Here is a 13088-nt window from a genome sequence, read left to right as displayed (position 1 = left end):
TTATATTGTTTGTAATCGTGTCAAGGCTTTAACAGTCATCTGTTTCACTACAGGTTCCTTTCGACAGCAATCTGAACCTCGTCCAAAAACAGAGAGACAACACTCGGTAAGAACATGCTAGTCATGAAGATGCCATCTATATAGTCCTACAGGCAGAGAAGATTCAGTGATCTGGAAAGAGTGTGGAAGATGATGATAAACCTTGAATAATGTTATAAGTGGATCTCGTGAAAAAACCACCCCTTTAAAGTCATAGCATGACCGTTCTCTCTGTATTTAATGCACTTTTTCTTTGTATTTGTTTTGTGTGTGTTTGTCCTACACAGAACTGCTAGCTGTTCTGTAGGCTGTAGATGACTTCATGGATGTCCATCAACAGGTTAGGAACAGCAGAAATGTGGATTATATGTTATGTGTTTATTGGGTTTATATGGCTGTGTCGTATAATTGTTATAACTCCTAATGACCTAATTTGATCCCTTTTTGTTAAATTACTTGTATTGCCGTTTGTAATGTAGCATGACATTTAGAAAATCACACTAGTGTTCAAAAGTTTGGGGTCGGCAAGATATTTAAGATTGTTTTTGAAAGAAGCTGATACTTTTATTCAGCAAGTATGCATTACATTAATCAAAAGTGACAGTAAAGAATAAAAAAAAAAAGTATCACAGTTTTCACAAAAATATGAAGTAGCACAGCCTCTTGAGCAGCAAATCAGTATATTAGAATGATTTCTGAGGGATCATGTGACACTGAAGACTGGAGTAATGATGCTAGAAGTTGAGATTTGCTGTCACAGGAATACATTTAAATATATTCAACCGTGAAAACTGTTATTTCAATTGTAATAATATTTCAGTGTCCACTGTTTTTACTGTATTTTTGTTTAAAGAAATGCAGCCTTGGAAAGAATAAGAGACTTCTTTCAAAAATATTATGCAATCTTACCAACCCCAAACTTTTGAACTGTATATATGGATATATTCATAAACCTTATTCTTATTAATCATTATTAATGCTGTCTTATTTTCAGCATTTTCATAAGCATCCCTCTGCAGCGGACGCTCAACGTGCTCACAAGAGTTCCTGTAGAGACGGATGTGAAGGGGAGGGAACTGCTAGTTCCAGCCTGGAGGCGTACAGTCAGGCAAGTGTGCATCAGAGTATCAGCGCGCTCTAGTAAGGACTCGACCCCTTTATCTTCATGTGGCTGTTGGCCTGTAGGCAAAATAGAAACCTGCCTGGCTTGTGTTGAAGGCAGAAGAAGAACAAAGAAGAACTGCCAGCAGGCGACGAATCACGCATGATTATGGCCTTATCATAGGCTGCTTTCTTTCTTTCTTTCTGTCTATAGTGGCCCTCATTGTGTGGGTTTGGGTTTATTTATTTATTTATTTATTGAGTAGGTCTTTTAGTAACGGGGGTGGTAAGCTGTCACAAGCTTTCGTCATCTTTCAGAATAACAAATGAGGTTCAACATAAACCCATCATGATAAAAATACATATGAACCCGCAAAGCACTGTAATACACATCTATGTGTGCTACTGTTTTGTTGCCTTTTGTGTCATGATGTTATGATGTTGAAAATGAATATAGGTAAATGTTAAATGTTGTTCTTCAGTGTGGTTCTCTATCTTCTGGTGTCAAGCACCCAAGCCATTTCCAGTCCCGTCTAATAAACGAAACGTAGGCATTCAAATTTATGCTAAAATGAATAGATCAGATGTGAGATGCTGTATACTTTTTAAATATTATTTATTAAGATTATGCTGTTTTACTGATCACCATATTTTGTATGGCCACAGCTGTTTGTGGTAAAACTGACACGTGTGTAAACTGTACGCTGATGTAGTAGCTTCATGTTTAAAGCTAGCTGTGTAGATTAAAACATCAATGTTTCTCAAGTAAGATATATTGGAAGTCCTGAAGATCATCTTAGCTTATATGACAGGTGAGCAATATGAATGTAAAACAGAAGACACATATATGATAGTGGATATGGATTATGGAAAACACTAGGTCAGAATATATTCATCCAATGCTATATGTTCAATAGCAAATGGTAGGAAATTTATTTAGTTTTCGAACGCAAATGCATGTTTTATTCATTGCGAACAAAAAAAGCCCATTTTACATATCATGTAATCAAAATAACATTTTAGTTTTTAAACATAGCACCATGGTGTTACTGCTTTCCCATTCATCTCAATGACTTATCAATGACTTTGACTTTTTTTTTTTGAGCCAATCACTTGAGCCGTAAATGTGATGAATTAGTTTGAGCAACTATCCTAAACTGTGACATTAAAACAAAAAGAAAGTCACTGGCAAAATATCAACTCTAATCAAATTAAATATTCACAATTTGTTGTTTGCAAAAATAATTTTAGCCACTTTCACAGCTCCTTAAAATACTATGGTATTTTCTGCATGATGCGTGTTTTAAAGAATACTATGGTATTACTATCATAGAAGAAAGATTGCATTACCACAATTTCATGTCCAAAAACATGAAAATACCTTGGTACTTTTTTGTAAGACTAATTTCCCAATTCGCTTCTTGTTTGAAGAGATTTATTTTCTTATAAATAATGCTGTTTGGTTGCTTTCAGGGGTGATGCTTCTAAAACGGTTTATGGAAAAGGGAAAATATTTTTGGCTTTCACTGTGTCAAGGCCCTAAGTGTTTGCACATGCTAGAGACATTAAGCACAAACTCATTCCAAACAAACACCGACCGCTTTCTGCAAGTGATTGTGTTCTCCTTTACAAGTGCTTATTATGCTACTTTTATGAAATGTTTCACTGTAAATACATTTTCTCCTTTTTTGTAATAAAACAAAAGAAATTGTTTAATAAAGATCAGAGGGGTTCATGGAATATTTATTGTTTGCTGTAATGTACATTTATTATGAAAAAAAAAAAAAAAACATGCACACCCAAGACAATCAACAATTATAAAATTCAATTTGCAGTCATTATTATTGAGGCAACAGAATGAACATTCATGATTCATAGTAAAGAAAACCCAGTACAGATTTAAGCTTTTTTTTTTGTTGTTGATGTAAAACATTGACAGCAGGTGTTTCATAAAACAAGCTAGGCTTATTTCAATTAGTCTGACTTATTTTGAACCAAATCAACTGACAATAAGTCAGACTAACTTAAATAAACCTGGCTTATTTGGTAAACCTATTTTATGAAACAGGCCCAACTACTCTTAAGCTGGAAGCGTTTAACATTTTGAACCGCTTCAAAACATTATTTAAACATAATTGTTAGCCCTTAATTTTCTTAGAAATCCTGAAACGGCACCACTGCAGCCTGAGGAGGTACAATACAATTAAAAACAAGGCCAAGTTGTCTGAGTAAAGTCATAAGAATTTGACAAACTACTAAAAAATATTTGCTCACACGTGTGGTTTCATAAGTATACGGTTTGCTCTCTTTTTCAAGCTGCATTTACTGAAAATCAACAGCTCTCAAAATCTCAATGTACGGATGCAACAAAAGGGTTTTATTGGTGAATAGGCTCTTCAATTTCTGTCTGTTCTTTATGGAAAGCTGTTATATGACTTAAAAACAGATTTTTGGGCTACTTTCTTATTCTTTGATATAACAACAAGGTGCTGTCAAACTATGGAAAAGAGCTGCTTAAACAACAAGGTGAGTAAATTACATTTTTAGATGAATTATCCCATTAGTATTTTGATCTATGCATTGTTTACTGCTAGAATGAACTAGTTGTGTGACTTAATAGGCACTTGACAGTTCTAGTCTCTCTCTCACAGCTCTAGGTTCCACCATTTGAAAGGGGACGACTCTCGAAGAACGTTGGAACCGCAGTGAACTTCACCCAGCAGTTTGTGGTATGGGGCAAAGTCGTCAATGAAGGTACATTTGAGGCCCAGAGGCTCCAGAAGAGAACACACCTCTGTCTCCAGAGCACACCTGCCATTCACCTTCGGCCCAAATGGTTTTGGGATGCCCAGCTGATCCCCCAACACGATCATGTTCACCTGAAGGTACATACAAAACAAAAGGTCAACGTAATGGGAAAACTATAATATCAGATTCCTCAAGTATTCCTTATTGTAGAATATTAATGGGCATTTGGTATGATAGGTTAATGATACTTTGTTATGCACTGTTTTCAAGATTGATAATAGCAATGAATGTTTCTTGAGCAGCAAATCAGCATATTAGAATGATTTCTGAAAGATCACGTGACACTGAATACTGGAGTAGTGATGCTACAAATTCAGCTTTAGATCAGGAATAAATTACATTCTAAAATACAAAACATTTGTTTAAAATGTAATAATATTTTACAATATTTCTGATTAAGTAAATGCAGTCTTGGTGAGAAGAAGAGAGTGTGTTTTGCCTGGTTGATTTTTCATTAAAAGTCATAAAAATATAAAAGTTGTAAGTGGATGTTCAGTAAGTTCTTAAACATGTGCTGTACCATGTCAGGATAGTAAGCCACAGCCCTGGGGCCCGTTTTCTCTTCTAACACCTTAAACAGGATGGGCAAATCAATGATGTCCTCATCATCCAGACCCAGCTCTTTCCTCAACACGTCCCTGTTCCAGTCAATACAGTTCTGAGTGAAAGATTAGAAGATGCCAGCATTATTCTTTCCCATAAAGAAAAAATAGATCCGTCAAATCTGGCTATAAAAATATCTAGATACTATTTGGACAAAAGAAAAGCACATCTTAATGCGTTAAAGGGTTATTTGTGAATGTTGTGCGTTTTTCACTGACCTGCACATATTGGTTTTCAGCCTGTAGCTTTTTGTCACTCAGGATCTCATTTACAGAGATGGCCTCTGGCAAACCTGTTCAGATAAAACCATTATATGAACTGTGGTGGATAGTGAACTTTTTTTGAAACAGAAAATTAGTGAGTGTTTACCCGGAAACACTTCTGCTTCTCCATGTCCTTTCTTTTGTAAGCTTTTGAAAACTTTGTATCCGGCATCAGGGCTAGCCAGCAGCAATCGAAATTTCTGAACAATCAAACCATTTCAGTTAGCACTGCTTTGGGGATTTAAAAAACACTGGCTATGTTCAGAATAAAGTACTGCCATTTAAAAATGTACTGCTTTACTGTATTTTTAATTAAATAAATGCTGCCTTGGTGAGCATAAGAGACTTCTTTCAAATAAGTCACAACTTTTGACTGGTGGTGTATTGTAGTATTCTGAACATATCGGTTTACCTTTCGGTCAGGGGCTGGAACAAAGGTCATAAACTCATCCACATGACCAACAACCAGCCAATCAGAGTAGAGCGCTATTGGCTCTTGAACTTTCTGTGCCCACAGGAAGTCCTGGACGACTTGGGTCATGTTTCGGGCACGAGTTGCACTTAAATTTAAACACAAGTAATCTCGTTGACTCTTTAGGTAATAGTTGTTTAATCAATCATCACATATGTTGTGTGGACACTTTTTAGTATATTATTATTAGTGGTTTCTGTAGAGTTGTGGTACTTACGTAGGGAACGCCACTCCAATGATGATCCTGCCAAGAGGGTAACTTTTCCCGTTGACTGTGACTGGTGGACTAACCTCCAGGTTACCGAAGGAGTCCAGACTGCTCACCTCCTCATTCAAAGCATTCCGTGTCACATACCCAAAGTCTGGCCCCTGTGACACAGTGTTTTAGTGTTTCTATACATCTTTAGATTAGTATGTGATGATAATTCGATGCCGTGGGGGGGGGGGGGGGGGTAGTTTTTAGGGGCTTGGCTAGTTTTGTGATTTTTATTTTTTTTTCTTTGAGCATTTAGCCATCTTACTCACCAGAATGGACTCGTAGGGGAAATCCTGAAGATCTCCATCACGAGGAGAGTCCAAAACAACAGGGAACTGATGATGGGGAGAGTCAATGTAGCCAAACTCAAGCTCATCCTGTGGAGCGTGTCAGAGAGAGAGTGTCAATAGGAATTACTCATCTCATATGATAGTCATCTGACAAGCTTGTCTAGTTCACAGTACATCATCATATGACAGCTTGATAGTGTCAGGCACCTCTTAAATGCTTCGAAAATCACTTTATCAAGCTGTGGAATGCAAACAGAATGCAAACAGAATTTTGTGTCAGTATTTTCAGTAAGGGTTCTATCAAATAATGTTAAATAACGTGGGTTTGATTTATGTAATTGATTTGATAATAAAACAGTAATTTGCTGGTGCTCAAGAATTTTTTTTTTTTTTCGTTTCTCAATATATGTTGAAAACAGTTGCTGAATATTTGTCAAACGTCCTTTTTTCAAGATTCTTTGATGAATATAAAGTTCAAAAGAGCATTTATTTGTTTGTGTTTGTCAATTTGGATCAATTTAATGCATCCTTTCTGAAGTTTTCTTTGAAAATATTTACTTTTTATTGACTGATTGGTCTAATTTTTATTCATTTTATTGATTGAATGGATTGATCGATTTCCCCCTGATTTTGCTGACCTGCATCCAGCGATCGCCTCGGTTCATGTACTCATGACATATTTTCAGTTTGTAGCCAGACTTGTCCACCAGGTTCTTTATGCTCTTCAGGAATGTGTAGTTATCATTTGTGCTGCCAGAAAGACAAAAGTAAAAGTAAATCATTAATCCCCATGACTTACAAGATGAAAGAGTGAGTGGCAAAAAATACTTGGAAATATCTGTATCTATTTCTGGAAAATGGCATTATTTGATATATGAACGGTTAAAGAATTCTTTGACTGTCTCACCTGCACACATACACCTCCACAGGTTTGAGGGTGTTTGGGGTCATGATCCAGGGAGAAACATGAAATACCACTGTATCTGTGAAGATGGGCGTTTCAGGGAAACCCTATAAGAAAATAATTAGTATTTAGCGGTTATTAGAGAATAGGGGTGTCCCCGATTGCAAGAGAGATCAGACGGTTTTCTCTTTCACTAACCTTGCCACAGGGCTCTAGTAGACTGAGGTTGATGGTGACAAGCCCATCAAAGTCTTTATCAGGGAATCGAAGACCCTCTACAAAGAACGCCAGTTCAGTTTTGCCTCCCACATAGGTCACTTCCTTTGTCAACATGTCCGTTCCCACCACCATGATATAGTCTTTCAGGAACAATTTCAAGAGTTTGTGCTCTGGTACAAGAAAGAGGAGCCATTTAGTAAAGGACTGATGTTACCTTATAATGTATCAGTTTTTGCTTCAGTTTAATTATATAATGCATCATAAAATTTCACATTATGCTTGCCTGTAAAATTACAATATACATTTTCAAGCCTTCTCTTTTCCACAAATAATGTAAGGAATCATTTTTTCCCATAAAGTAATTATATGCATGCTGGTTTTCCAGTGGAACACAAACCAAAAATTTAAAGTTTATAGTAAACGCTACCTACACAAGCTCCAAAAAGCATTGTTCTTTCAAAATATATTGTGAAAATATTTGATTATTCACTCACTCCACACGTTGTCTTTTTTTGCATTTGTCCGAGGTCTAAAGACTCTCACGTTCTCTGAAGTGGTCTGTGAGATGTGCATGGTCAGTTTATAGCCTTCAGGAAGTTCAGCGGGACCGTTGGTGCGCAGGATCATCTTGGACATGTCCTGTAAATCTGCCATCAAAAAATATGTTTTTATAACGATTCTCACTTCCTTTCCACAGCATGGCATTTGAAGAGGAGTTAAGAGTTAACTAAGCTAACAGTTCAATATGCACAGAAAAATACACAACAAATGGGTGAAGTTGTGCTTTATAGATGGATTTATTATTAGTAATGAATAAATCACAGTTTGATTTAAATGAAACAGGTAAAAATTCACTGGACTTGCACTGCATTCTGGCCAAACAAGATTAATAATGGATGAATAATAAGGAAGTATTTGTGTGCATACAGTGTTTGAAAATGCTGTTTAAGTACACAACACAACTTTGGTACAACATCTATTTACACTTGACAAACGTGTGCGGCGAGACTTTAATCCCTCCCATATCTGGCACTAGACCTGCCCAGACTCACCTGACACTTTACTGATCTCATCAGCCTCACTGTCCAGTGACTTCTTGTAAGTGGTCTCTGAGTCACAGTTGACCAGCAGAACTGCACCGTGGCCATTAGGACCCCACTTCCACGATCCCTAGATCCAAAATCCAACACTATCACACATTCTTCAAATAAAGTCTTGAATATCTAAAATAGCACTATGCAGTTGGAACACAGAAGAAACTTTCAAAAGTCATTGAGGTACAAAAATCCTTGGACCCTATTATGGAAGACCACAGAACAAAAAACATATTGCGAGACATTACTGAGATACAAAAAAAAAAGTCACAATTGTTTATTCACAGGCGCACATGGGCTTCCAGACCCTATTGACTTTGAATTAATTGACAAAAAAGAAAACGCCAAGTCATTTTTCTAAATATCTTCTTTTGTGTTCCACCATCTCCAAACCTGTAGCAATAAGCCAAAAACAAATTTCCCCAACAATGACGAGATCGACCAGATCGCAAGACAACAAGCAAACAAAGCTCACCTTGTTTGGATTGTTTTTCTCAACAACGCCATCTCGGTCAGCATCTACGTCCAGAGATATCTCTGCAACAGAACCGAGACAACATGAGGCTTGCTTGTTCCTTCAGTCCCACCAGCATGAGGCTGTTTATAGTTATAGCACAGATACTATTTACATAAGCATTATTCATAAACACAGGCGTAGCCCATGTCTCAAAATGAAAACATCTGTGACGTACCAACAGCTGTTAGATGCAGCACGGCGTCCCCCAGCGACTCGGTTTTCTCTCCATAGTACCTCACAGATAGCTGAAACAGATCAGAAAAAAACCAAGCATAAGCTGAATTATTGCGACAATTATTGTGGTTTTCTTTGATTAGTAAAGTGATTCCTTACTGTACTGATTGCATTTAAAATTGTTCTAAATATACCTTCAAGCTGTGAGCGTTAGACAGTCTTGCGAAAGTGACGTGAGAACATGTCAACACATAAACCTCAGTTTCCTGCATAGACTAGTATCAGGGTCAACCACAGCGTGTGCGTCAGACTAACAAGACTGACAAGGCAAACGGTTTCCTGCCTGTAGCTGTCGATGTCTTTCAGTTCTGTTTATTTTCTAAAAGACTATTATCTGCTTTAGTGTAAAGGCTGGTCATACAATGAAAAAAACAGACCCAAATGTCACAGAAAACTCCCCTATCATATCCTCCTTTTAAATATTTGTGCTAGTCTAAGGTTTCTGGCTCAGTTTCAAACATTTTATCTTGTTTGAATCTATTCCACAGAATTTTCTTCCAAATGCGGAAAAATTCTACAGATTCTTTCTGTATTTGCTCTTTTTCGAGCACAAAGGTGATTGGATGGATTGTAGGTACCTTGCTGTCGTTTGCAGTCTTACTGATTGCATCCATGGTGACGATGAGGACAGAGTTTGGGGTGAGGGGGTACAGGGCGTTCCTGTCCCTGGCCGGAGGAGTCACTTTGCAATGTACGTTTGGGCCGCATTTTATCGAGAAGGATTTGGACAGCGGTGGGGCACACCTGTAGAGAACATAGATACATTTACAGACACATTATGAATTTATCTATTTAACTGTAGGCTATTACAAAAAATAACTATATTTTATCATTTCAAACGCAATTTATTCAGTCATTTTTTAATTAGGCCTAACACTTTCGTAAAGACCGCAAAGACATTTATGTTACAAAAGATATGCATTAATGATGCTGAAAATTCAGCTTTGCCATCACAGGAATAAAAATGTACTAAACTATATTAAAATAGAAAACTGGTCAAATTGTAAATTGTAATAATATTTCACAATCATATAATTGCATCTTGGTGAGCATAAAAGACTTTCAGAAACCCAAAGGTTTGGCATTACACAGCTTTATGGTTCACTTTAAGGTTGTGAATCTACAATGTGGTTCTTAGAAAGAGAACTTTTAATGCTGATGTTAAAAAGAAATTCATTTCCTGAAGGAATGGTATCATCATGACAATGTTTTTGATTTACTGGCAAATATGAAGGAGCTGATTCATATCCTGTGGACAACACTTTAAGACCATTTAGTAATATACTATAAGTATATTATTTTAGTAACAGAAGTGTATTACTTTAGTAATATACTAGTAAAATCTACAAATATACTGAGAATTTAAAAAAATCGAACTTTTAAACCATGAGAACCAATATTCTCTGACATGGATTAAAAATAATAATTTAAAATGGATTTAAATGAATAGTTCCAACCAAGAGACCAACCCAAATGTCATAATTACTGCATTAGTGTTATTTATTAGTGGTTCAATTCTATATTCTAAGACAACAAGCGCTATCATGATGATGTTGCTGGGGGATTGTCTATTTCAGTATTGACTGACTAATAACAAAAATGTATAAAGTCTTTTAAAAGCCTAAAGAAAATAGCTATTAAGAGGTTTGGAAAGCTATCAAACAGTGGCAGTAATAAACAGACGCATTGAGACAGAGCTCAGTGATGAATTTCAATGTTGAAGCTCATCTGTCTTTGGAACTGCAAGGAGAAATTCTTCAAATGAACAATCCCCCTGAATTCTCCCAGCAAATATTCAGTTATGCAGAACAAACAGATCAATTATTACAAACAGATCGATATCTGCAAACATTGAAACCTCAGCTCATTCCAGAATGATATCCCCAATGAACTGTTTAGAAACTTTACAAACAGAACAATAAAATAATAGACTGTTTTAGCTATAAACTATGTTAGGAAAATTGTTATTGTAATAGTTGTATTTCAATGGTCAGTCTATATATATACATGCATCATTTTCAGTGGCATTGTGTTTAAATGGACTGTTCCTTATGTTTGGGTTCCCAGAGTCTGTAATGATCTGCTTGTCAAAATAATAATAGTAATTTTAGAAATTAATCATTTTATTTTCCATTCAAATTTTTTAAATATGTTCGTTTGATCTAAACTAAACGCTTTAACCCTTTGCTTGATTTTTGAAGTAGTTACTATCTGAGTTTCTGAGTCAAGTTGACACTGATTCGTTTTTAACATGTAAACATATATTTTATTTATGTTTTAGATCATAATGTATTAGTTTTGGTCACCATTCACAACAATATGCAACGCAAGCGGATAGATACTGCGTCTGTCACATTCTCTCTCCTTTTGTTCTCCACAGAAGTAAATCAAACGGGTTTTGAAACAACGAAAGTGCGAGTGAGTTAAATAATAAAGGTGTTTCGGGTGAACTGTCCCTTTAAATATTTCTTCTGCGGACCGCTGTGTTTAATTCCCTTGAGCTCCGTCGCGCACAAGAGCGCATCTAGAGTGACTGTCCCTTTAAAATAAAACAACGTCTAATATTCATGAGTCTATTCATATAATGCATGGAAATAAATTAGCCCACCTGTTTAAATTGACCGTCAGCTCCGTCCCGAGCACATATGTCGACCTTGTCACTTTCTCAGTGTCAATTGTAAGTGATCGCCCAGAAACCATGGTGTGCAAAGATGCGTCTTTCTTTTAAAGTGACTTCAATAAGTCCCTTTAACGCTTTATGTACTTGAGATGTCACCCTGCCAGAGCTTATTGGTTGACTGAAAGCAGGTGGATATCTAGGGAAGTGAAACACCCACATCTCAGTATATCGACTGACCGCTAGAGAGCGCTGTTAACCCTCATAAGGCCAAGTATTGCACCGTGTTGCTTCAGGATAACAAGCTTCAATTTGCAAGCACATGATGCAAATACGATGACAGAAATCGTTGGTAAGAGATGGCTTTGAATAAACCAATAAAACGCAATTCAATGGTGATTTTTCTTTCTAGGTGCACCGTGTGGAGGCTGGACATATGTGGAAATATGTTAGTTTACTTAACATTTAAGTTGCATTATTATTTATTGTTTTTTGCGTTTTTCATTTTTAGTAGCCTATTATAAATGTATAATCTATACAAATATTTAAATAAATAAAACCTGCATTTACAAAAAAAAAAAAAAAAAAAAACTAAAGTATACCCCTCTAATACTATTTAATTTTTTTTTATTTTATAAATGAGTTCAATTTAATGCAAAGATAATTGAATCAAACGTTTTAAACACAGTTGAGTGTTCTAAAGCAACTATAGGTGCTATGTTCCCAAGAATGCTGCAGACATAACCTCTCCTGCTAGATGACCATCATGTGCATTTATTAAAATGCACTTAATGTGTAGAGGTTAAACCAAAATGTGTATCTTTCCCATATGTATAATAAAAACAGTTCCAATAAGTGTTTTTTCCCCCACTCTACAGTGTGGGCTTGGCTACTGCTATACAGTTCCTCAATTTTTTTAAGAACACAATGAAGGGAAACAATGGATTACAAGATTATCACATTACCTACCGGTCTACAATCACCTTAAGGTCCGTACCAACAACATGCACAATTTGTGTGGGTACATTGATTTCCAGTCGACAGGTCCGCTGAAACATGTTAGTCATGTCTGACACCTTCTTTCTCTTTCGCAGACTCCGAGGTAAGCTAGACTGTGTTTGCTCCTGCGACATATCCATTGTTACAGGCTTCCACGTCTACAAGTCTCAAATGACCTGTTTTTCCCCTGAGAAATAGGGGCGGATGATACAGCAGGAGAGAAAAGACATGTTCTCACCTGTCCAAAAACTTGCTCAAAGCTACATATTCCTAGAAAGCATTTACAAGCTAAGCTTATCAGATTAAACAATGTGGTTATTGACCAACAATGCATGAAGATTTAATGAGTAGCTCAGTAAAAATGTAGGCATGGTTTGTTTGCTGAATAAGTCTGCAAGATTTATGCTTATTTACCATGCAGCATCAAACAGTATTACTGATGCATGTGAAATACTTAGTGTATCTGCGTGATATTATATTTGACGGCATATTCACCGCTTTCTGAAAATCTATGAACGTTTGATTTTCTTCACTCCAAAAATAATCGTTTAAATAATATATATTTTTACACACACACACAAACAAACTCTTTTATCATCTGCTTTCGCCACATGCATCAGTAACCATGCAAATATGACTAACTTGCCTGGGCAATTCTGGTATTACAAGTTT

At 36.3% G+C, this 13088-nt stretch overlaps 2 protein-coding genes across 6 annotated transcripts in view; one reads left to right on the top strand and one right to left on the bottom strand.

The window, feature by feature from the left end:
* LOC306879316 (rap1 GTPase-activating protein 1-like) overlaps positions 1-2884 on the top strand; it is a 73520-nt gene extending 70636 nt beyond the window's left edge. For 2 of the 4 annotated variants that reach the window (XM_079432146.1, XM_079432144.1), the window contains exons 22-24: positions 54-106; positions 327-379; positions 1034-2884. In XM_079432146.1, the coding sequence (XP_079288272.1) occupies positions 54-106; positions 327-335 (62 nt within the window). In that variant the 3' untranslated portion in view covers positions 336-379; positions 1034-2884. The remainder of the gene's footprint in view (positions 1-53; positions 107-326; positions 380-1033) is intronic. The other 2 variants (XM_079432147.1, XM_079432145.1) reach the window with 1 other exon arrangement.
* LOC306879317 (protein-arginine deiminase type-2-like) lies at positions 2831-12616 on the bottom strand. Of its 2 annotated transcripts, none has more exons than XM_079432148.1 (16): positions 12387-12616; positions 9379-9544; positions 8742-8811; positions 8525-8586; positions 8008-8125; positions 7450-7602; positions 6935-7125; positions 6740-6843; positions 6471-6582; positions 5812-5919; positions 5504-5655; positions 5227-5374; positions 4921-5014; positions 4770-4843; positions 4469-4606; positions 2831-4019 (listed from the first exon to the last, which is right to left on the bottom strand). In XM_079432148.1, the coding sequence occupies exons 1-16, from the start codon at positions 12554-12556 to the stop codon at positions 3786-3788; spliced, it is 2094 nt and encodes a 697-aa protein (XP_079288274.1). In that variant the 5' UTR covers positions 12557-12616; the 3' UTR covers positions 2831-3785. The 2 variants fall into 2 exon arrangements, with proteins under 2 accessions (XP_079288274.1, XP_079288275.1); XM_079432149.1 differs by lacking the exon at positions 12387-12616 and adding an exon at positions 11409-11534.
* Between the last annotated feature and the right edge of the window lie 472 nt (positions 12617-13088).

This window comes from Barbus barbus (assembly GCF_936440315.1).
Source record: "Barbus barbus genome assembly, chromosome: 13".
NCBI classification, from domain to species: Eukaryota; Metazoa; Chordata; class Actinopteri; order Cypriniformes; family Cyprinidae; genus Barbus; species Barbus barbus.
This window is presented reverse-complemented; position numbering and strand designations above follow the sequence as displayed.

What these genes read in the sequence shown, in the direction of transcription:
- LOC306879317 (XM_079432148.1), bottom strand. Translation starts at nt 12,556, where the DNA reads ATGGATATGTCGCAGGAGCAAACACAGTCTAGCTTACCTCGGAGTCTG. An exon ending in AGAAGCAGAAGTGTTTCCGG is followed by an intron (nt 4,844 to 4,920) that starts GTAAACACTCAC and finishes TTATCTGAACAG; the next exon opens with GTTTGCCAGAGGCCATCTCT. An exon ending in TGGCTTACTATCCTGACATG is followed by an intron (nt 4,020 to 4,468) that starts GTACAGCACATG and finishes ATGTACCTTCAG; the next exon opens with GTGAACATGATCGTGTTGGG.